Raw genomic sequence first — 20832 nt, 5'->3', positions numbered from 1 at the left:
GGCCCCACTCTGCTCCCCGGTCAGCTAGGCACTCGGTCCCTCCCCCAACACACCGCATGACCTTGAGCAAGGGCCCGCTCTGAGCTTTGGCTTCCCTGCCTGTGACGTGGGTGAGGACCCCCTCCTCATGGAGCTGTGGGGGGGGGTCAGACACCTCCCAGCCCAAGTGCTGAGCTCGGAGCACCCAGCCCCAGGCACTCGGCCTGACCGAGGCCGCGGTGATGTTAGCACTAGCACCCGCCTGGGATGTCCTCGCAGCCGAGGAGCCGCATCAGAGAGGAGCAGGGAGGGGCCTGGGATGGAGCAGGGCTGAGCCTGGGGACCACGGACCTCCCCGCAGGCAGCATCCGAGCTCCGGCTGGTGTCTCTCCCGCTTCTTTCATTCTCCCGAAGGACGGCAGGGTCCTGAGCCTGTAGGTGCGGAGTCAGGACGACTGTCTCCTTGTTGACGGGGCTCCTGCGGGAGGAGGGAGCTGAAAAGTCTCTTGTTTTGCCTTTATTCCCCCCACCCAGGATGTAATGCCTCACCTTGTGCATCTGCACACAGAGGGGCCGGTCCTGACTGCCTTCCTGTTGCAGACCCAGAAAGGCCCCCGCGCCACTCCTGTTCCCTGGTCCCTGCAGTTATGTAGGAAAGGGTAGCAGACAGGCTCCTGCTGGGTCCTGGCTGGGCTCTGCCTTGCACACCTGCTCTCTCCCTTCTGCTGATTCACCAGCCAAGCCCTTCCAGGCTGTGTTCGGACCAGGAACTTCCTCTTCCAACCCGCCACCATCCATGTCCTTGGAGTGAATCTCACCAGCCTCTCCAGAGAGCCTGGGACAGTGCTGAGCGGGGCACTGGAGAGGTGCAGAGAGTGCCTCCCTTTCCCCCACCCCCTCCCCTGCCCCTCCTATTTCTCTCCCCCTCTCCCGCCCCTCCCATCTCTCTCCCTCCTGCCTCCCCCTCCCCTGCCCCTCCCATCTCTCTCCCTCCTGTCTCCCTCCAGGGCTTCCTTTCCCTGAGTCCTTGCCTTGCTGCCTCTCTGGGGTGGGCATGTTGGCTGAGCTCTGGGGCTGGGCCACTGCCTGCCATCCCCTCTCTCCCCCGTAGAACTCCAGGCATGCAGGCAGTGAGACCACCTGGGACTGGTGGAAACAGGCTGAGGAGGTAGGAGCAGACATTAGGGTGCAGGAGACAGCAACCTGGTGCTGTGGGGTATCAGCTTGGCCGTCGGCCCGGCCCTGCTGTCCTGGGAACAGTGCCTCTCTGTGGGGTCAGGACTCCCCCCCAGCCCTGGCAAATTTCATTATCCCCCAGAGTCCTCCACCGAGACCCAGGCTGCTACTTCAGGGGAAAAGCAGCCACTGCTTCATTTCTTCTAGAATCTTCTGAGAAGCATCTGCTCTGGAGCTGTGATGGGGCTTGAGCTGCAGGGGAAGCTGACAGCGGGGTCCCCAAGGGGTCCTCTCTCAGGGCTGCCCTCAGGCTCGAGAGCTCCCTCCGTGGGGTTGGGGTGTGAGCATGGTGGCCAGGAGCGAGGGTGCTGGGAATGAGCCAGGGTGGAGCTGGGGTGTCTCCATCTCCAGGATCCAAAGACTGATGCGCAGCCCCCCAGAGTGGGGGAGACAGGAGAGAGAGAGAGATGGAGGGTAGGGCAGGGGGGCCACGGGCACCACGGTGGTTCAGGGTGGTCAGCTCTGGGCCGGAGGACTGAGTTGGGGATTGAAGTGTGTTATGACCAAGATCAGGTAGATTCCACATTTTTTGTCCTAAGTATTGTGGATCTCCGCATGGTGGTGGGAAAAGGGGCAAAGGGGAACCATCTTTGATAAGCTGCCACCCCTGTGTCAGGGGTTGAGGAGCCCCACAGGAGCCCAAGGGCTCCTTGCTGGACTGAGGTGAAGCCAGGGCCAATTGCTTGGGGTGTGTTTGCTGTAAACGTGCTACACCACGTGGGAAAAGTGCAACAACACAGAAGGCAGGGCTAAGCACGCCGCCCCCATCCCCCCATCCCGGGTCTCCCAGGGCCCTGCCCGGAGTGGCGGCTGGCACTGTCACTGCAGAGGCGGTCTCTGTGTCACCCGCTGTTCCTTCGGCACAGGGCTGCGTGCGGTAAAGACTGTCGTGTGCTTTTGAAAGACGTATCGGTGCATCCTGGTGACTGTTCCACCTCTGTCTACGCGGATCTACCTCATTCATTTTCACCACTGCGTACCCACCCTGCCCACCGCGTGATTTCTCTGTGGATCAACATCAGGTCACAACAGTTTTTGGCTGCTGCAAACAGTAAATATCTGTGTGCAGACCCCCTTCCCTTCACCGTGAGTGCGTCTGTCGGACAACTCACCACAGTGGACGTGCTGGGTCAAGCAGCGTGAGGCTTTAACTTCTCACAGATGCTTGAAGCCACCATTTATGGGGAGGGGGTCTGCTCCAGCCCCGCCTCCGTGCAGAGAGTGTTGGGGTGACTGGTGTCTTGGGTCCATGTCCTCCCACTGTCCACATGCCTCCCCCAACAGAGGCTGTACGTGCTTTGCAATCTCAGTGTTGAGTTACCCCCGTCCCACCCCCGTGTATAAAGCTGGGGGTCACACAGCTTCCAGTTAGTGTCTTAGGGGCTGGCAGCCTCGGGGGCAGGGCCGGCGGTTCCTCGGCTCCCACGACTTGGCTACCCAGGGCTGGACGCAGGAGAGATCCGTTCCCCAGGACCCCAGTCTTGTCCAGGTCCCGGGCCTTTGCTCTCAGACCCACCCGTTCCCCTGCTGGCTCTGCATCGCAGGGCTGACCACTGCTGGCTGGCTTCCCAGGTCCCTGCCCCTTGGGGCTCTGGTAGGAGATGGGAGGGGAAGGCAGTGAGTCCCCGTGCCCACCCTCTCTCACGAGCCTCAGGCGGCTTTCCTGGCCTTGTCTTCGCAGCCTCCCGCTGGGGAGCCCCTGCAGCCCTGGCCCTGGCTTCCCCAGGTGACCATGGGCCAGAGCAGGTGGCTTCCTGCTGTGAGTAATTACTGCCTGGGTCGCCATCATCCCTGTGGCATCTCTGTTCTCCTCCCCGCTTTGTGAACACTGCCCTGAATTAAATTTCCAAATCTTTGAGAGGCTAAAGCGGTTACTGTTTTCCTAGCCGGCCACAGACCGGTGCCCAAGCTGTGTGGCTGAGGGGAGATGGTGAGGCATCCCCAGGAGCCTGGTCTGGGTAACAAGGGGGTGAAAGGGCTCCGTCCTCGCCCCCGCTGACTCCTTTGATGAGGTAACTAGCCTGAGGAAGGCAAGTCACTGACATCTCTTGAAAGACATAGGAGCCAAGTCTCTCCTGCATCCTGCGGGGAGAAATCCCACCTGGTGCACCACTGCAGGGCTGTGCGTACCAGACCAGGCGCCGATGGTCTGGTACAGGTGAACTTTGGACAGAAGCTCATCTCTGCCTGTCCTTGGGGCTGTGGGCTTATTTCCACCACTGGAATGTGAGATTCACCTGCAGTCTGGACTCAGCGCAGCGGGTGTGGCCGGCAGAACCTGCAGCTTGTTAAGCCCAGGGATGGTCACCACACCCCCGGCTGCCCAGGGGCTGCACGCCCCTCCTGTCCAGGGCTGAAGGAAGGTGCGTGGCTCAGCCGCCCGGGGAGAAGGCAAGCTCCACCTGGATCCCAGTAGGAGGGGAGACCAGAGGCAGGACGGAGCCGGCCTGGCGAAGAGCTGGGGGTTGGGTGGCAGAAGCAGAGGGAGCGGAACATAGGGTCCAGGGGCCACGAGGGGCTGGGAGCATCTGCACCCCGGCTGACCCAGCGAGTGGGCTGCGTGCTCTCAGATGTGTCCCCACTTGTCCACTCTGCTCGGCTGCAGGTTCCCTTGACAACTGCTTTCCTGCCAAGTCCAGCCAATGAGAGCCAGGCACGAAGCGCTACACCCCTGCTCCCGCTCAGATGCTCCTGGCGCTGCCTGTGTCACCTCCGTGGTCCCTGCTGCTGCTGTGCCCCCTCCGCCCCCACCTCAGCTCGTGGGACAGGCCTGTTGTGTTTCCAGCTCTGCCATTGGCCCCAGCTCTGCTCACATCACCCCTTCCCATGGTCCTTCCCACCCTACAAGGGCAGAGGCTCTTGCTGTGGCCGTTCTCTGGGGACCCTCACCGTCATCTCCTTTTTCAGGGTTTCCCGCACTTTTACACCTACTTCCTATGTTCGGTCCCCTCTGCTGAATCTTTCCAGAGGTGCGGACCCTCCTGACGGAGTGACTAAGGTGGTGAGGCAGAGGTGCAGGCGGGGCTGATCCCTCGGGGGCCTTGGAGACCCTGGGAAGGATGTGAATTTCATTCTAGGTGCAGGGGTGCCCAGGAGGCGGGTCAGCTGGGAGCCATGTGCGCTGAGTGGCAACTGGCTGAAGTGGGGAGCAGTGGGGGGTCCAGGGGGTAGAGGAGGTTAAGGCAGAGGCTCTGGAAACTGGGGAGAAAGAGGGATGTGTGGCCACTTGTCAGCTGAGGGACCGACAGGACTGGGTGAGCGTGGGCTCTGAGGGGAGAGGGAGGACCCAGGATGACTCTCGGGTCTGGGCCCCCTCCCCATCCCCCACCGATCGCCTCCACCATGGCCTCTGTGTCCAGCACAGCCTCTGTGTCCAGCACAGCCTGGTCAGTCTCAGAACTAGCATCCTTATTTCTTCACTCGTATATTTATCCGTTTATGCCTTTGCTCATAACCTGATTTCCCCACTGCAGTGCAAGCCCCAGGCTTGGCACACAGTGGGTGCTTAATACATGCTTGACGCAGATGGGGGCCCAGTCCTTCTGGGGTCAGCACTGTCTTGCCAGCTGTGCAGTGTTGGGCAGTCACGTTTCCTCATCATGATGACCAGGATGCCCACAGGCTGCTCTGCGGGTTCAGTGCCTGCATGCAGCAGGTGCCCAATAAAGGCAGCTCCGTTCTTGCCCTCTTAACCATCCACTCTTCTGTGAATGCTCCTCTACCCCAGACAGGCATTCTGATCTTTGGTTCATCTCTAGAGCATGTGGAGTTTGCCAGTCCTCTGTTGGATGCTGGGGATCCCGACACGAGCAAGACAGACAAGTCTTGTCTCCACGGACCTCACCACTTAGAGTGCATGCAGCTTCCAGTCCAGGAGACCCTCTCCTGTCCTCTCTGTCCACTTCCTGCCATGTGTCGGGGCCTGTGTGAAGCCCACACCCCCTCCCATCCAACTTCACAAGGCACAAGCTGTTTGCAGGTTACAGTGGAGCCGTGTTTAACACAGGATGCAGGTTCACTTAATACACTGACAACCCAATGGGCTGAACGTGTGTTAAAGTTATAAAGCTCTTATATAAAAAGAGAGGGAAGTAAACCCTTCAGGAAATCAGGGTCTCTCAGATTGTCCCCCCACCAACACACACACCATTCTGCTCTGTAGATTTGACAGCTGTTTTAAACCAGAAAGGTCTGAAGACCCCGACTTCTGCAGGCAAGTTTCTCCTGGTCCCTGCTTTGGTCTGCCTCAGTGCTATTCAGACCACTGTACAGAAGAATGATATATGAGGTTACCTGCACAGACTGTGGATGCTCCAGTTTACGGGGGATCTTAGGGGTTTTCAAGGGTCCTTTTGATCACCTCTCATTTTTACCTTATGGCCTCACTTTATAATTCAAGTGCCATGGAAAATACGACCTTCCAATCTAGTTTGCCTTATGTGCTGTATAACCATTTCAAGATGGGCTGGCCAGGATGTTAGCAAGGGAGGGGCCATATCTCATGTTTTAAGTGTTCCCTATCGTGCCTGGCTTGAGGTTGGCTTTGGTTGGGTTTGGTGAAAGTTGTGATGAAGAGTTGGTTGATTGGTGGGGTTGGTTGATGGTGAGATTGGTTGATGGTTGAATTGGTTGATCATAGGGTTGGTTGATGGTTGAATTGGTTGATCATAGGGTTGGTTGATGGTTGAATTGGTTGATCATAGGGTTGGTTGATGGTGGGGTTGACTGATGGTGGGGCTGGAAGGCGTATGGCACAGGGTTGGGTAGGTGTGGGTCTGAGGCTAGGGCTGGACTCCCACTTATCAGAAGCTCTAGGCCGAGTGTGTGTGCAGGAAACAGGGAAAGATTTCAGCTAGTGTGGCTGGCCAGGTTCGGCCCTCATGCCTGGCATCTTCTACATCTTGCAGTGAACTCTCATGTGAGCCTACTGGAAGCTTCCTACAGCTCTGTGAGTGGAAGAGGTAAACTTTTATTATCTTTCTAAGAGGTATGCAAACAGTGATGTAGATTAAATACATCTTTTCTGGTGAATCAGTGGGGGAGTCAGGGGAGTAGACCTGAGGGCTGTTTCTACCCTAAAACCTTCAGCAAATACCCGTGGAAACCCATCTTTCTCAGTAGTACCCTGCTGTCATCAGAGCTGTGGTTGATGAGACAGTGGAAGTTGCAGGAACGTGATCTCGGTCCTTAAAGAACTCTCCATCTCTCTGGCAGTAAGAAGACTCTCCCATGAAATGGGACAGTAGTATCAGAGTGGGACGCACCCCACTGGGGGGACGTGAGATGTTTGGGCAGCACAGCGATGAACAGGGATGGGAAGACCTGAGACTTCGGGGTGCGAGGACTCATGCGGAGAACTTGGGCTCGGGGCCAGACTAGGAACGGGACGTCCCAGTGGCAGTGGGGTGAAGGTGTCATGGGGGCCAGGCTAGGTCTTGGATACTGACATGTTCCTATCCTTCATTTGCTGTCGTTTCCGTTGATTATTTAAGTTAATTTCAATTAGGTGAGTGTGCAGAGGTGGACCTTAGTTTCCAAGGACGGTTGATGGTCTGTGCTGCTCATGAACTCTGGTAACTGATACTTCCCTACTCTGCCTCTAGACAGAGATCATTGCAATGGTGGGACAGGACTTTTCAACTGTCTTATGAGGCAGCAAAGACAGGCGACAGAGTTGGTCGAATGCTAGTGATTCCTCACCCGGTTTGAGTTCCCCGTTTCTGAAAAGTATCGCTTGAAGTAACGGCACTTCCAAAGAGGTACTCTCTTCCCCTCCCCCAAAGAGTTTGAGAAATGCCAAGTTTAACATGGCTCTCTCTATCTACATATTTACCTGAAGGAGGCTCAGAAGCCTTAAGTTGCTTGTATTCACCAGAAGTCTTTAAAGGCAGATAGAGGGTGCAGCTTCTCCGAAACTTATCTAAAACCAGAAACATCATTTCACAGAAGAGCAGTGACAGCTCCGCTCAGGAATTGGTGTTAAGCAATACAGTGCAGGAAAGTGGCTCTAGGAGTATATTTCCATTTGCCTTCCTCGGGTATGTGATGGCTCAGAACACCGCTCGGCCTTTCTATCTGCAGATGGAGAACTTTAGGGTCCAGATCTCGGGAGGTTGCCGAGAAGCCTGCTGCAGGAACGCACTGGTGGCCCCTCCTGTCTAGGAAGCTTGTTTTCCTGCATAGACAGGGGTTACTCATGAGGGCCCTCCCGCCCCCCTGTCCAGGGCTGCTGGGTCCAGGCTTCTGCCTCCCCTGCCAGGGATTCAGCCAGGGACTGACAGTGTTTCCTGAACCCTCATTAAGTTTTCAGTTCTCGGAAACCGACCGGGTGGCTCCCAAATGGTTCCCTGTGACCCACTTATGTTTCCTGGTGGGGCCTCCTGGGCCCCGCGTCCTGGACAACAGCCCTTTCCCGTACCTCAGAGTTTCCTCCTTTTGTTCCCAATTAAGCCCCGGTGAACAGGGAAGAAGGCAGTTTAGCTGGAGGCCAAGGTCCCCAGGTGTCCTGGCTAAGGCTGGAGGGACCTTGATGTCTGGCGCTGGGCACCAATGCAGAGTGAGCTCCAGGCTGGGTCTTTGATGCTGCCGGAGGAGCAGGAAGCCCCCGGCCGCGACCTCTGAGGGATGCTGGTCTCCTAGGCGTGTGGCTTAGGGAGCACGGCGTTTCTTGGATCCCAGGGTCAGAGGTATGTGACCTCGAGACGCCAGCTCCTGGCGTTCCAGGTTGTGCTGTTAGGTGAGCTGTGGTTTCTGTCACCGTCTTTGTGGCTTTGTATCCACTTGACTTACCGCGTTACTGGGCATCAGGGATACCAGCGAACTCTTGCGTTGCTCCGAGCACTTCACATATGAAAATTCATTCCTAGGTCGTCAGCTGGGACTTGCACCGGGGCCTATGGGTCAGGCTCTTAAGAGAACCCTGCACGCCGGGCGCAGAGGCACGGGGCCGGCGGGCCGCCTGCGCGGGCAGCAGTGGGGGAAGGGAGGGGATGCAGTAGCAGCGCAGGGGCTGGGCGGGTGGAGGGATGTGAGTGACGGGCGGAGCCATGTGGAGCGTCTGAAATGCGCAGAACCAAGGGCCAACACCAAAGGGCTGGCCACACCAGGGCACCAGGGCGAGAGGCAGGCCCTGGCGGTCACCACCAACCCCGGACGGTCCAGTGGCTGCCTCGTGCTCAGCTGTGCATTAGCCCTGGGACCCCTTCCAGCCTGAAGCCCCCCATCAGGCTCGCGCCACATTAACCACAGGGCCAGTCCCCCTCTAGGGCCTGGACCCGGCGGCGGCTGACTGTCTCCGCTCTGCTTCCCGCACAGCTCACGCTCGGACACCAGGTGGCGCTCTCGTCCGTCAGCTACATCGGCTGCTCGCTGTCCGTGCTCTGCCTGACCATCACGCTGGTCACCTTCGCCGTGCTATCGTGAGTCACCTTCTGCTCTCCGCCGGGTCTCCCAAGAGGTTGGGAGGCTTTGTGCAAATGTCAGTGCCACCCCTGCCCACTTCGATTTCCCTTCTGGCACTTGTACTCGGGAGGCGGCAGATGCCGGCCCCTGTTTAGAGGCTGCACACGGTGTGTGACAGCTGGACGGCTGTTCCTCGATTACTTTTTGTTTTGAAATCTGGGGCGCAGGGAGGGGGCTCTGGGCGCTGGGAAAGAGAGAGGGGAGAGGAGGTGCCGTGGAATTGGAGGGCACCCGGCTTCAGCAAACCTGGAAGGCTCTGGAAAGGTCCCCAGCCCACAAGGCTTTCTGTCCTCTGGCCATGGGAGAGCCAGAACTGAGGACCCCCCCAAAATGATATCAAAACAGCCAGAGCTTTGTGGGGCTGGGCTGCAGGAGGCCCCGGGGCTGGGAACACTGGAGGGCCCCTGCCTCCCTGCCGGCTGAAGCCACGTCTGGTCAGAGATTGAGGGCATCCCTGCAGCCCCCAAGTGGAGGCCGGCAGCTCAGTCCATCCGTGGCCCTTTCTGAACTGGGACAGAAGAATAGGATGAGAGCCGTGAGTCTGGGCGGACAGCTGACTGGACGCTGCTTGCACACTCCCCTCCGAGCTGCTGGGCCTCAGAGGAGGGCGTTTCCCCACACGGGGATGGGCCGCCCTCCGGGGATGCTCGGGAGTTTATCTGCCCCTCTTCCTCCACTCCTGGGGCTCCTCCTGGGGGTTCCCAGGTTTGGTTGGTCGGGGGCTGCGGCAACATCACCAGGGGAGACTGTCAGCTTCCCGGGCTCCCCCCAGCCCCACTGCTGCCCAGTGGGGCCCCGGGCGCCCTGGGGGGTGGGGTCACGGGTACACCCTGGACACAGGAGCTTCTGGAGGGATCCGAGCCAGGTGACAGGAGACGGGCACAGGTTTGGAGGGACCCCAGCGTTACGCTCAGGACGTTCCTCGTTCCCCAGCTGTTTGCTCAGCAAGCCAACGCCACCCACGCCTAGTCAGCTCTGAGGATGCAGCTGCACCCAAGACAGATAAAAACACACCTGGCTGGGGGTGGGGCAGATAACAAGTGAGGATGCAAAGGCTGAAGACACATCTTCACAGCTGTCTGGGCCCTGAGAGCAGCTCAGAGAGGAAGCGCGGCTCCTTCAGGCTCGGGAAGTTCTCTCTAAGGGGAGACCTGGGGAGGGGCTTCACTGCAGAGGAATGGGTGGTGCAAAGGCCCCGAGGCGGGAGAGGACTGGGGGTCTTGGAGAACCTCCAGGAAAAGGGGGTCTGTGAGCAGGGAAAGGGAAGCGCTGAGTCAGGCAAGGATCAGGCCCTGCGGGGCCTGTGGAAGGAGCTGGGTCGTTTCCGCGAGTAATAGGGAGCCATCGAGGGCCCACAGCCGGGAGTGGCAGCGTCTGGGCGGGCTTATCAAGCCCTCGTTGGTGGCCTCACCCCTGCCTCTCTGCCCCCAGCTCGGTCAGCACTATCCGGAACCAGCACTACCACATCCACGCCAACCTGTCCTGTGCCATCCTGGTGGCCCAGGTCCTGTTGCTCATCAGCTTCCGCTTCGAGCCGGGCACGGTGAGTGGCCCCCTTGGTCCTGCTGGGTCCACAGCGGGCCTCCCTCCCAGCCCCTCCTCCCCCGAATGTCACCAGGGGTGGCACCTTCTCCTGCCGGCTTCAGTTCAGAATTCAGACCACCGGATAGCCAGGCTGTGTTTCCTCTAGGAGAGACAGGAAAGATGACAGGTATGAGGGGCTTCCCTGCTCAGCATCAACCTCGGTAACGACGACACTTACGGCCCTGACTGCGTGCTGGGCGCCGTGCTGAGGGCTTGCATAGATCCACTCAGTTAATCCTCATAACGAGCCCACGAGGTGGTGCCGTCGTAACCCGCCTGCTATAGATGCCAGGCTGAGGCACGAGGGAGTTACAGCCACTTACCCAGGGTGGCCTGGTAAGCACTGACCAGGTCCTGACCTCGTGCGGTCTTGCCGCAGACACTGCCCTCTACAGCCGCATCCCCTCTGCCTGCCAAGGGCCAGCACTCTCTGCGAAGGGACTGTGAAGACCCAGACCCACCTTTTCTCTGCCCTTTGTATCAGGCTGGGGGTTCTCCGGGGACCTAGGAAGTCTTAGATCTCACAGAAAGTGAAATGCTGAGAGCAGATTGACCCAGGCTTGGGTGGCGTGGGTTATAAACCTGGTGGAACGGAAGAAGCAGCAGAGATGTGCTTGGATGGAAGGGGAACCAAGCAGTATAAGTCAGTGGTCCTGGGGCGCGATCACGATTGGCTAATGGAAGATGAACTCTTTATCCCGCGAAGTGACGGTCAGCAGAGCGTCTTGTCCTCACTGCCCAGCAGGGTCCTCAGCCCACCTGCCCGTCCTGGGGCTGCTGCCTAAGGAGAGATCCGCCCTCCTCTGCTCACAGGTTTAGGGGTTCAGCCAAGCATCTAAGAAGGTCCTGGCTGTGCCGTGGACAGACGAGGCCTGCACCAACCTCATTCTCTCCTACTGGATGCTTTTCAAGCTCCACTGTGGATCATCACACGGGGTTTTCTTAAAATACAGATTTGGGTTCAGCTGGAATTCTTATTTCCATCAGGTTTTCAGGTGATGCTGAGGCTGCCTGTCCAAGCCACGCTGTGAGGAGTGAGCCCCCGCTGTGTGATGGCAGCAGGAGGGGAAGCGGTCCAGGCGCCCATCATCCAGATGGCGACCCCAGGGACCGGGAGAATCTCCTGTGTGTCTAAAGTCCCAGGCAGGGCTCTGAGTGATCCGTCCACTGGATCACCTCTGTGGCAGACAGGACAGGTGACTGTGGTGGCCAGTCTCTGTGTGGGGAGGGGCCGCTCCCCACATGAAAGGGGCAGCTGGTCCTAGAAGACGCAGAGCCACTGGTGCTGGGACTACAAAAATAACAGATGTGTCCCATATTTGTATCTAACTTTAACAGAGCCTGATGACCAGAAGCGCAGCATTTCAGTAACTTGTTCCTTTTTGTTTTTTCCTGAGAATCAACTGATCAGGGGGCCTTGGGAGGACAGGACATGGAGCCCCCATAGAGATGGTTGTTCTTGGTTTTCATACTTGTTTTCTTCCCCAGGCTCCTGGTTCCCTGGCCCTTGTATCCGAGCTTAGGGGTGGGTGGCGGTGGACTCACGGAGAGCATGGGTGGGGGGATCTCTGATGGAGGCTCCGGGGGGAATCTGAGCCCACATGACTGAGCTTGGAGTTGTGGCCAAGACACTAGGAGCAAAAAGGGGGACCAGCAGACCATGGCCGCCTTGGACAGGGGAGAGGAGGCCGCAGTGCTGAGCAGGCCCTGCCCCTGCCTGCTTGTCACAGAGAAGGCAGGTGGGCCTTCTGGATATCAGTGCCTCGAGCAGCCAGAAGGAACAGACATTACAGGTAGTTTGTGTACCTCTGTTCATTACACCTGCTGAGAGTAAAGTCCAGTGAAGCGGCCGTGTCCCTCAGGCCTTTCGGCTCCAGGTAGGTAACCAACACCTTGAAATGGAGAACTGAAAATTCCTGAGTCTAGAGGTTTCAGCCACGTCACAGGCTGCTTTCTCTCTGCCCCTCAACTCCCTTCCCCTCATGCGCTCCACTCTGCAGGCCTCCCTTCCGGGCCGGGGTGGCTTCCACAGCTCCGGGCTCCTGTCCTTGGGTCCTTGCGTCCGAAGGCAGGAGGGAAACCTGCTCACCGGCGCCTCTGCCCACCCCGGAACCCACGCCCGGCAACCCGGCCAGTCACGTGCCCACCCCTGAGCCAATCCTGCTGCAGGGATGGGGACGTTTACGCTGATTGGCCGGACCGAGTCCCTGCCCTCTCATGAACCAATCACTGTACCTGGGAGGGCGTGTGGTGCAGTGATTGGCTACTGCCCGAGTCACGTGCCCCACTCAAATCACTCAGATGGGAAAGGCAAGACGTGACTCCCCAGGAAGAAAGTGAGGCCACGTGTTTAGAAGCCTCCCCCAGAAAATGGGTGCAGGGAGGTTGGGACAACAGCAACCACCCACTGCTCACACCCCGAGAGAGCTTATCCCCCGTGCCATTGCTTTGATCCTAGACCCCGTGCCAGGTGCTGGCCATGCTCCTGCACTACTTCTTCCTGAGCGCCTTTGCGTGGATGCTGGTGGAAGGGTTGCATCTCTACAGCATGGTGATCAAGGTCTTTGGATCAGAGGACAGCAAGCACCGCTACTACTATGGGATAGGATGGGGTAGGTGGGGATGGGATGGGGCAGGTGGGGCAGAGGTGGGCTGTGATTTCATCTTCATGTGAAACACCTCTAAAAGTCAGTTTCCGTGGGGAGTGCTTTGGATTTCTCTGTTCTAATGGTCGGCTTCCCTCCTCCCTGGGAAAAATCCCAGAGGCACTGCTCTGGAGCCGGTGCGGGGACAGTGGCCTCCTTCTCTTGGATTGACACCCCGGCTTTAATGCAGGGCACCGGGCAGGGGAGGTGGCCCCTCATCTCACAGTGTATGGGTGCCCTGGGGCGAGGGCAGTCGGGCCCTGTATTCTCAGCCAGTCACGCCTGGGATGGACCCTGTACACTATGGGTTGTGGTTGGAGGGAGGAAAGGAATTCTGATCTCTCGGTTGCGCTTACCTGGAATAGAGTTTCTGCCCCGTGGTGCTGGGGAGAATGAGAAGTGCAGGCAGCCTGCCGCAGGGAGATATTGTGGCTCTGGACTGGGTCCCGGGGGAGGGAGCCTGTCTTGTTGGCCACAGCTGCCTGGAGTGGAGCAGGTTGTAGCCCAGGTGTCCCAGCGTGTCAGGTTTACCCAGACTTAGTAGGTTTTCTTGAATAAATTTTTCTTAATTTGCTGCATGCCCTTAAGGAAATTTATAGAGACTCTAAGTGGTTGTGCTGTTTTCAAGCTAACTCGCACGAATTATGGTGGTCCTTCATCCTGGGAGTCACCTCCCCAGTGGCTTGACTTTGTTTAACTTCCTCCTTGCCCATCCTGAGGAGGAGCCCCAGGGCACAGGGGACCCTGCTTCCCACCAGAGTGATTGACGCCTGGCATCCTTGCATCTGCTATAAAGCATTCATCCAGCATAAGGGACCTGCTACTTGTTTCTAGTTTTCTTGCGATAGATTTAATTTTCACAGTCCTCATGGTGCAGGGAGCAGACAAACATTTTACTTTGTGCTTTGAGCTGGCTAGCGTAGTTCATTTGGGGGATGTAGTGGAGGTAAGTTATGTGCCCCTCCTGGCTTTCCCGGGAGCCTAGAGAGGCTCACGGGGGCCAACGTGGAGCGAGGAGACACAGCAGCCGCCTCCCAGCTGGTGTGGCCTCGCAGGGAACTCCCGGTGCTCGCCAGTGGTGCCCTGTGTCCCACCTGCGGGCAGACTCGCTGTCCCTGCCGCGCTTCTCCTCACCTGGGTGCCTGTGCTCTGGCTGGGCTCGCAGCAGGAATGTCCTCTCCTCTCCATTTCCTTCTTGGTGAGCCCAACTCATGCATGACCTTCTCCTTCCATCCTGCCATGACTCCTTGACAGAGCGGGGTTGCTTCTGCCTCTGGCTTCTGACTTCATTGAGTAAAAGGGTTTAAAGGACAAGTGACCAACCCCCTGTAATGGCTGGTTTCTTTATGGGAACGGTCAAATAGTTTAGAGATATGTGCGCGCGCGCGCGCGCGCACACACACACACACACACACACACACACAAACCCCGTAGCCACAGCAAGGACAGGTGAAATGAATTAAAAGTGTGGAGTTTGTCTCTGTAGTGACAGGAGTCAGGTATGTTGGTTCAAGATGGAGGTGTGGGTCATAATCCAATCCAGCCCTGAAGGATCTCTTCTTTGGTCTGCACAGTGTTGGAGAAAAAAAATGAATGATTTGCCAATACTTAAAAATGGAGAGATTTTGCATAAAATTATGGAGTTCTTTTGAAAGGTGAGGTGATCTGGGGACCCTGAGCTTCCATTCCTACTTGACAGCATTGGCTGCGACTGTGTGGTTTCTGATACCAGTGCCTCCCCTGTGGGTGTCTGAGTGTACAACCTCTGTCAGACGCTCCCTGCAAATGGACCTCCGGGCTGGGTTCCAGCAGGGCTCTGTCTTCACGTCAGCATCCCCTTAACTGGTTTCCTCATGGCTCTGAACTGCGTCCTTCTTTCTCATTGGGTTCGACTTGGCTGTGGGCCTAAGTACAGACAGTCTGCAGGCGGCTGGCCTCTCCCTACCTGCAGTTATGAATTAAGAGGGAGCTGGAGGCTGACCCAGGGCCCGGGGGGTCACCCTGTAGGGAGGGTCCCCCAGAGAGAGGCCACTTCCCTGGAGATTTTCACCGTGCTCTTACCCTGACCTTCAAACGGTATCATTTTTTGAAACTCAAGGACTGTGTTTTTGGCTGAGTTGGGATTGGAGGTGTCACATTTAACAACATACCTGAAGTTTAGCTGCATGTCAGGTCCTGTGCTTGAACTTGAAAGGTGAGTGTAATGTAATCTTTGTCCTCAAGGGGTCCATGTGGGAACTGGGAGAGCAGGTGAATGATAAAACAGTTGAGCCTTTACACGTCGGTGCAGCAGACATGAATCTCTGACCACAAACTCAGAGGTGAAAGAAATAATCATAAACTCAGAAGCGAAAGAAATGCAACTTGCTTTATTTTTCTCTGTTATGACTTCATTTCCTTTGTGAGTGACCACTCATCTGAGGGTGAAAACATCATGAGTTCATTCTGGACCCCGCCTTTCTCTGAAGTTGCGCCGGTGTCCCAGGGAGGTGACACAGTGCCAAGACCCTGGGACATGCGTCAATCAGGGCAGGCTAGGTTATGCTGCCATAACAAGCAGCCTCCAAGTCACATGGGTTGAAAACAGTAGCATTTATCTCCTGTTTACACTGCGTGTCCTCAGCGGGCCGGTGGCAATGGGAGCGGCTGTGCTCAGGACAGTCCCTCAGGAGCCCAAGGTGATGGAGAAGTTGCTGCCTGGAGCCACTGCTGGGTGCTGTGAGAGAGAAGATGACCTGGGTGGATGTCACCTGGAAAACCAGTACTTAGCCGAAAGAGGCATGGGTCAATTCTATTCACAACACACCGCCCAGAAAGTGCCGACAGCTCAAGAGCCCCAGGGTGCAGAAGCGCAAGCCGCCATGCGCCCAGGACGAGGCATCCAGAACGTGGCACAGTGACTTCCACCGGAGGGTGGGCCACTCGTCTCCCAGCATTGTCATCTCTCTGCCCCTTCTCTGTCGAGACATCCCCACCCCTGTGTTGGGTTTCATCTTATCCCTCCTCTCGGGGCTTTGCTCTGTGCGTCTGGGGTAACATCTCACGGCAACGCTCCTTATGGATGCCCCTCACATCACCCCTCCCTCCTTCCCTGGATCTTAGGGGCCAGCAGCCAGGGAAGCACCAGTGTGGTCCCTCTGACAGGTCACCACATTCCAAAGAGAGCACTTCCTGAGCGCCACAAAGTCAACCTCCACAGGACACGACCAGAGGAACCCCAGACTGCGGAAGCCGGTCAAGCGTCTGCATGGGTGATGGGGGTGCGAATTTCAGATGATGGCAACAGTGGAAAAGGCGTCGGAGCTGGTTAATAAGAGTGGAGATCATTATACAGAGATGGGCTTCATGCATCAGCGCATCCTTCATCACGTGCACGGCCGCAGCACACGTGATCCTCACCACAGCCTGATGGGACGTGTTGTCGTCTCCATTTCCAGAGTGAGAACGTGGCAGCTCAGAGAGGCTCAGCTGGTCCCCTGAGGCTGCACAGCTGTTCCGGGGGGTCCTGGGAACAGAACCCGGAGCTGCGGCTCCTGCAGCGCGTTTCAGAGGAGCAGAGGGTAGGGCCCCCCTTCTTCTCAGACCCTTCCAGTCACTGCCCTGGGGCCTGTCCTCTGAGTGTCAGTGTTGCTTTGGGGATTGTAGGAGAAACGTGTCAGTGGTGCAGGCAGAAAAAGAATCTTCAACTCCTCCGTTTAACTTTGGGCAGCAAAGAGATGCCAGCCCCTGACTTGGGCCCCCGCTGTGGCCACGATTGGGGGAGGGAGATGTGGTGTTGACTCAAAGTGAAGCCTCAACCACTGAGTTTGAAAATCCGTCCTTCCAGACACCTCGGGCTCTTACTGCACCTTCCACAACACCCCCGGGAGGGGCCCTGGGGACGCTGCAGGGTCCCGTGTGCACCTGCTGGGCTGTCCTGTGGACCCAGAGCTCACACAGTGCCCGCTTCTCCCGCACCCCAAGGCTTGAGCTTCCTCGGGAAGATGGGATTGCGGGGGGGGTCTTGGTGCTCGATGTCCCCGGGGCCCCTCACCATCTCAGGGCCCACGTGATCCTCCCAAGAGAGCCGGGCAGTGGGGTTCCCTACAACGTCTGAGGAAACCGAGGCCCCAAGTGAGTGGGCGGCATGGTGCGGGCCGGATCCTCGGCGTCCCCCTTGTCTCCTGTGACCCTGAGTCCCATCAGGGCAGGAGGGCCACAGCCAGAGGCTCCGACACCAAGAAAAAGGCTCTGGCTTCCATGAGGTCGTGCACGCGGGTAGAAAACCCGAGTGTGACGGGGTCAGCAGTGAGAGGTGCGTCCCCTCCTGGCCCCTGGCCTGTCCGCCTCTCCCCAGAGGCTGCTTGCTGGTCTCCTTTGAGGGCCCGGCGACTGTCTTATCCAGATGTCCTGTGATGTAGTCAGACTATTTTGACATCAAGACAAACTGTTTCAGAGACAGGACCACTCTCCAGAGACTCCTTTTCAAGGAGATCATTTAACACTGATCCTCAGAAGGGCCGGTGTGGAGCTGACCAAGCCACCAGAGGTCGCAGGAGGGCTGAGGCCTTGAGGCGCCCAGGCCTGGAGCTGGGAGCAGGCTTCCCTCTGGGTCCTGGAGCAGGTCTCCCACGGGCTGGGCAGGCTCGGCCAGAGGGGCACGAAGAGCTGCCTGTTCTAGTGTCTCTTCCGCTGCCCCCTTTTATCCTAGCAATCTGCAAAATGCAGTGTCCTGGTCAGGAGCCCTTTTTCCTGACCACCCTCTGGAGGGGAGGGTCAGTGGGTGGAAAGGGACCCTTTGCTGTCTCTTCTCCCCCCTCCCTTCCCTGCAGGGGAGCAGAGGGAGAGACTGTGCTCAGGGAGCTGCTCAGACAGAGGCCCTGGGCATGCCGCTTCCCCAGCAGCCGGAAGGGCGTTGTTTTCAGATACAGAATCAGATTCATAACAGATCTGCCCTAAAATGCACGTGTGTGTGTGTGTGTGTGTGTGTGAGTTATCTCTTTGTTGAGACTCTCAATTCTTGGAGCCTCGGGGCTGTTCTGTGTCCTCAACAGTTAGCACACATTTCTTTGTACACATCAGGTATAAAATGAATAAATGAATGAACGAGTCAGAGGAGACTGGAGCAAGCTAATAAATATTCTGCTCTCATTTTCTGCAGGTTTTCCTCTTCTGATCTGTATTATTTCAATAGTCTTTGCCATGGACAGTTACGGAACAAGTAAGAAGTAAGTGAAGGGGTGATCCCTGTGTGGGCCGGACTCCCGTGGGGAGGGGCACGGTGAGGGTCCCCACGGCTCGTTGTCTTGCTGTGTTCTTCTCAGGGAGGGGTCTGTCCAAGGCTGGTATCCTCCAGCCCTGGCAGTAAAAAAGGCCTGATAGAGTGAGAAACACCCCCGGCGCTGCTCTGGACTTCCTCCCACCTTGGAACTAGCATCGAGGGGGTCAGAGTGCCTCCTGCACTGGGTGGCCGGGATAAATTTCTGATGGGGGCTCTTCATCCATGTGGCTGTCCTGGATGCACAGTCTGGTCACCTGTGGAGCCCTGTTGTGTGCTGACCCTTTCTTGGGGTGGTCAGCAAGTGCCTAGTACATAAGAAGTCCCATTAAATTACAGCCGAGTGAATACGTGACTGTGTGCATAAGTGTAGTCTGATGTGCACCCGCAGGGGGGCGTTCTCATCGCTGGGGCAGCAGAGGGGACTGTGTATGTGCCAGACCTCGTGCCGCCAGTTTGAAAATGCAGCTGGTGGGTCCCTAGTTGAATCAGGAAGAGGCTGGGTTGGGACTGTGCAGCCAGGTCAGATGTTCACCTTCCAGAAATTTGAATTCCTTTCCTCCCAAAGAGAAAAAGGCTTTAGCTCACCTGTCTTGAGGGAGCCGCCCCTCTCCTCCGCCCAGCTGAAGAACCACTGAGTGACAGTGCCATGGAGAGATTTTAAGAGGAGAGAGAGGGAGTTAAACACTGTTCCAGCTTCAGCCTGAGATAATTTCTCAGCTGAGTTGCTAAACTGGGAGGAATCTGGCTTATTCTACTTTAGGGCAACAATTTCCTGAAGATGAAGCGCTTAAAGAAAGCGCTATCTGAGTCCATATTGAAATAAGAATGATTCAACAACCATTGTTCTGGCTCATTCCTTGCAAGCCTGCGTGGTATCCGAAGTCAAGACACTAATTAAAAGAAGAAACTTCTCCTCAGACACATCTCATTGGCACTTGTTCTGTGTCTTTCCATCTGGAAGTGTGCAGATGCTGGGCCGCCCACGGTGCGTCTCAGCTCCAGGGTCTGTTTCGGATGTAAGCCTCTCACCCACTCATGTGCCCGAGAGCGAGGTCCGGAAGCTCACTGAGTGCCTGGGGAGGACGGGGGACCTGAAGATCCTCATGCACTTAACTCTCTGCACGAAAACGGTGGAAACACAAGCTTCCCCTTGCAGAGTCCTCACCCTCCCAGGGAGCCTGGGCTGGAGCTGCCCCTCTGCAGAGGGACCACCAGACTCGACATGTGTTTCCACGTTAAATGCCGCGTCCTCACACGGGAGGCTCTTTTCTCCAGGCTCTGGGTTCAAGACGGGAACGAGCCTCTTACAGGCGCTGTCACCTGTCTGGGGCATTTCGTGTCTCCTGGTCCAGGAGGTCTCGGGGGAGGACGCGGGCAGAAAGGCAGGGCGCAGGCGTGGACTTGGGTCCCCTAATGTCCCTGGGCCTCAGCCTCCTCCTCTGCAGGGTAGGGTCATCACAGCGCCTGCCTCAGGGGCGCCATGGGGTTATGGGGGGCGATGCTGTGCTGTCAGGGGGCTGCGCTGGGTGAGCAGGTGTGAGTGAGTGACCAGGCGGCCCCGCAGGGACGTCCACGTCCTGCGTCTGTGAGAATGCGCCACGCGCCTCACCAGATCCTGGCGGGTGTGCCAGGCCCCCGGGGCTGCCCCCAGATGCAGGGAGGTGACGTGTCTCAGGGACCCCGGGCTCTTGGCGGTTCTGATGCTCTGGAGAGGAAGATGGTAGTCCTGTCTGAGTTCCTGGAATCATGTCTCGTAAACCAGGAGCAATTTCATATCCTCATACTGGACCCTACTTCCCAGATGAGGCTTCTCTGGAAATCAGAGCCGTGGCTGGGATCCCCTGGGACCTTTCGTCTCGGTTGTGGAGCGGGGTCGGGGGATGGCAGTGCCGGGAGGTGGAACTGACCGACAGCTGATGCGAAGATGAAGGTGGTCCGTGCTGTGTCACGTGATGCCTCCTCACTCCTTGACCCCCTGCAGAAGTCACTAGTGAAGTCAGTATTTGAAATGCTCTGGAAGGAAGCCAGCCCCTGGCAAAAGCCCATTTATTTATTTCTCGTAATCAAATTAAAACCTCCTTTGGATTTTGACTAGACTCTTCAGAGATTGCGAATTTTTCCACTAACCAGGTGACCTGTAAAAGGCTTCTTTTCCCCGAGCCAGTCTACAGACCTGGAACATTCTTCCCAAGAGCGGGAGGCGTGAGGTCATGGACAGGATACAGACACGTCTGTGGGGACTAACAATGGCATCGTGACTGTGCCCCACGGTGTCCCTGTACCGTCCTGGACGCAGGCCCCTGGGACGTGGGATGATGCACTGAAGTAACCTTTTGCCCCCTTCCACAGCTGCTGGCTGTCGCTCGGGAACGGTGCCATCTGGGCCTTCGTAGCTCCTGCCCTGTTCATCATCGTGGTACGTCCTCTGCCGTGCGGGCGCGGAGCTGGGCTGGGGAGGGGCCGGGGTGGAGGAAGCCCTGGGCTTTGTGGAGGTGCAGCGGGGCCCCCTGAGAGCACGTCCTAAGCTGGGGCAGCACAGGTCCTGTTACAGCCCCTCATAGGGGTGTGACCCAGAGCCTCCTTTCCCTGAATGATACTCAGGAAGGTTGAGCAGGTTTTCAGGTTTCATGCAGATCTGTTTAAGGCCCTCGGTGCTTTTCATGCTGA

At 57.4% G+C, this 20832-nt stretch overlaps 1 protein-coding gene across 2 annotated transcripts in view; it reads left to right on the top strand.

Moving 5' to 3' along the window:
* The window catches only part of ADGRD1 (adhesion G protein-coupled receptor D1), a 146460-nt gene that overhangs the window by 106991 nt on the left and 18637 nt on the right, over positions 1–20832 (top strand). For both annotated transcript variants that reach the window (XM_081251725.1, XM_081251726.1), the window contains 5 exons: positions 8530–8633; positions 10108–10219; positions 12719–12872; positions 18046–18112; positions 20515–20581. In XM_081251725.1, coding sequence (XP_081107851.1) covers positions 8530–8633; positions 10108–10219; positions 12719–12872; positions 18046–18112; positions 20515–20581 — 504 coding nt within the window. The remainder of the gene's footprint in view (positions 1–8529; positions 8634–10107; positions 10220–12718; positions 12873–18045; positions 18113–20514; positions 20582–20832) is intronic.

Source organism: Mesoplodon bidens (assembly GCF_964165515.1).
Source record: "Mesoplodon bidens genome assembly, chromosome: 13".
In the NCBI taxonomy this organism is placed as follows: domain Eukaryota; kingdom Metazoa; phylum Chordata; class Mammalia; order Artiodactyla; family Ziphiidae; genus Mesoplodon; species Mesoplodon bidens.
Note: the sequence above shows the minus strand (reverse complement) of the source record. Positions and strands in the feature narration are given on the sequence as shown.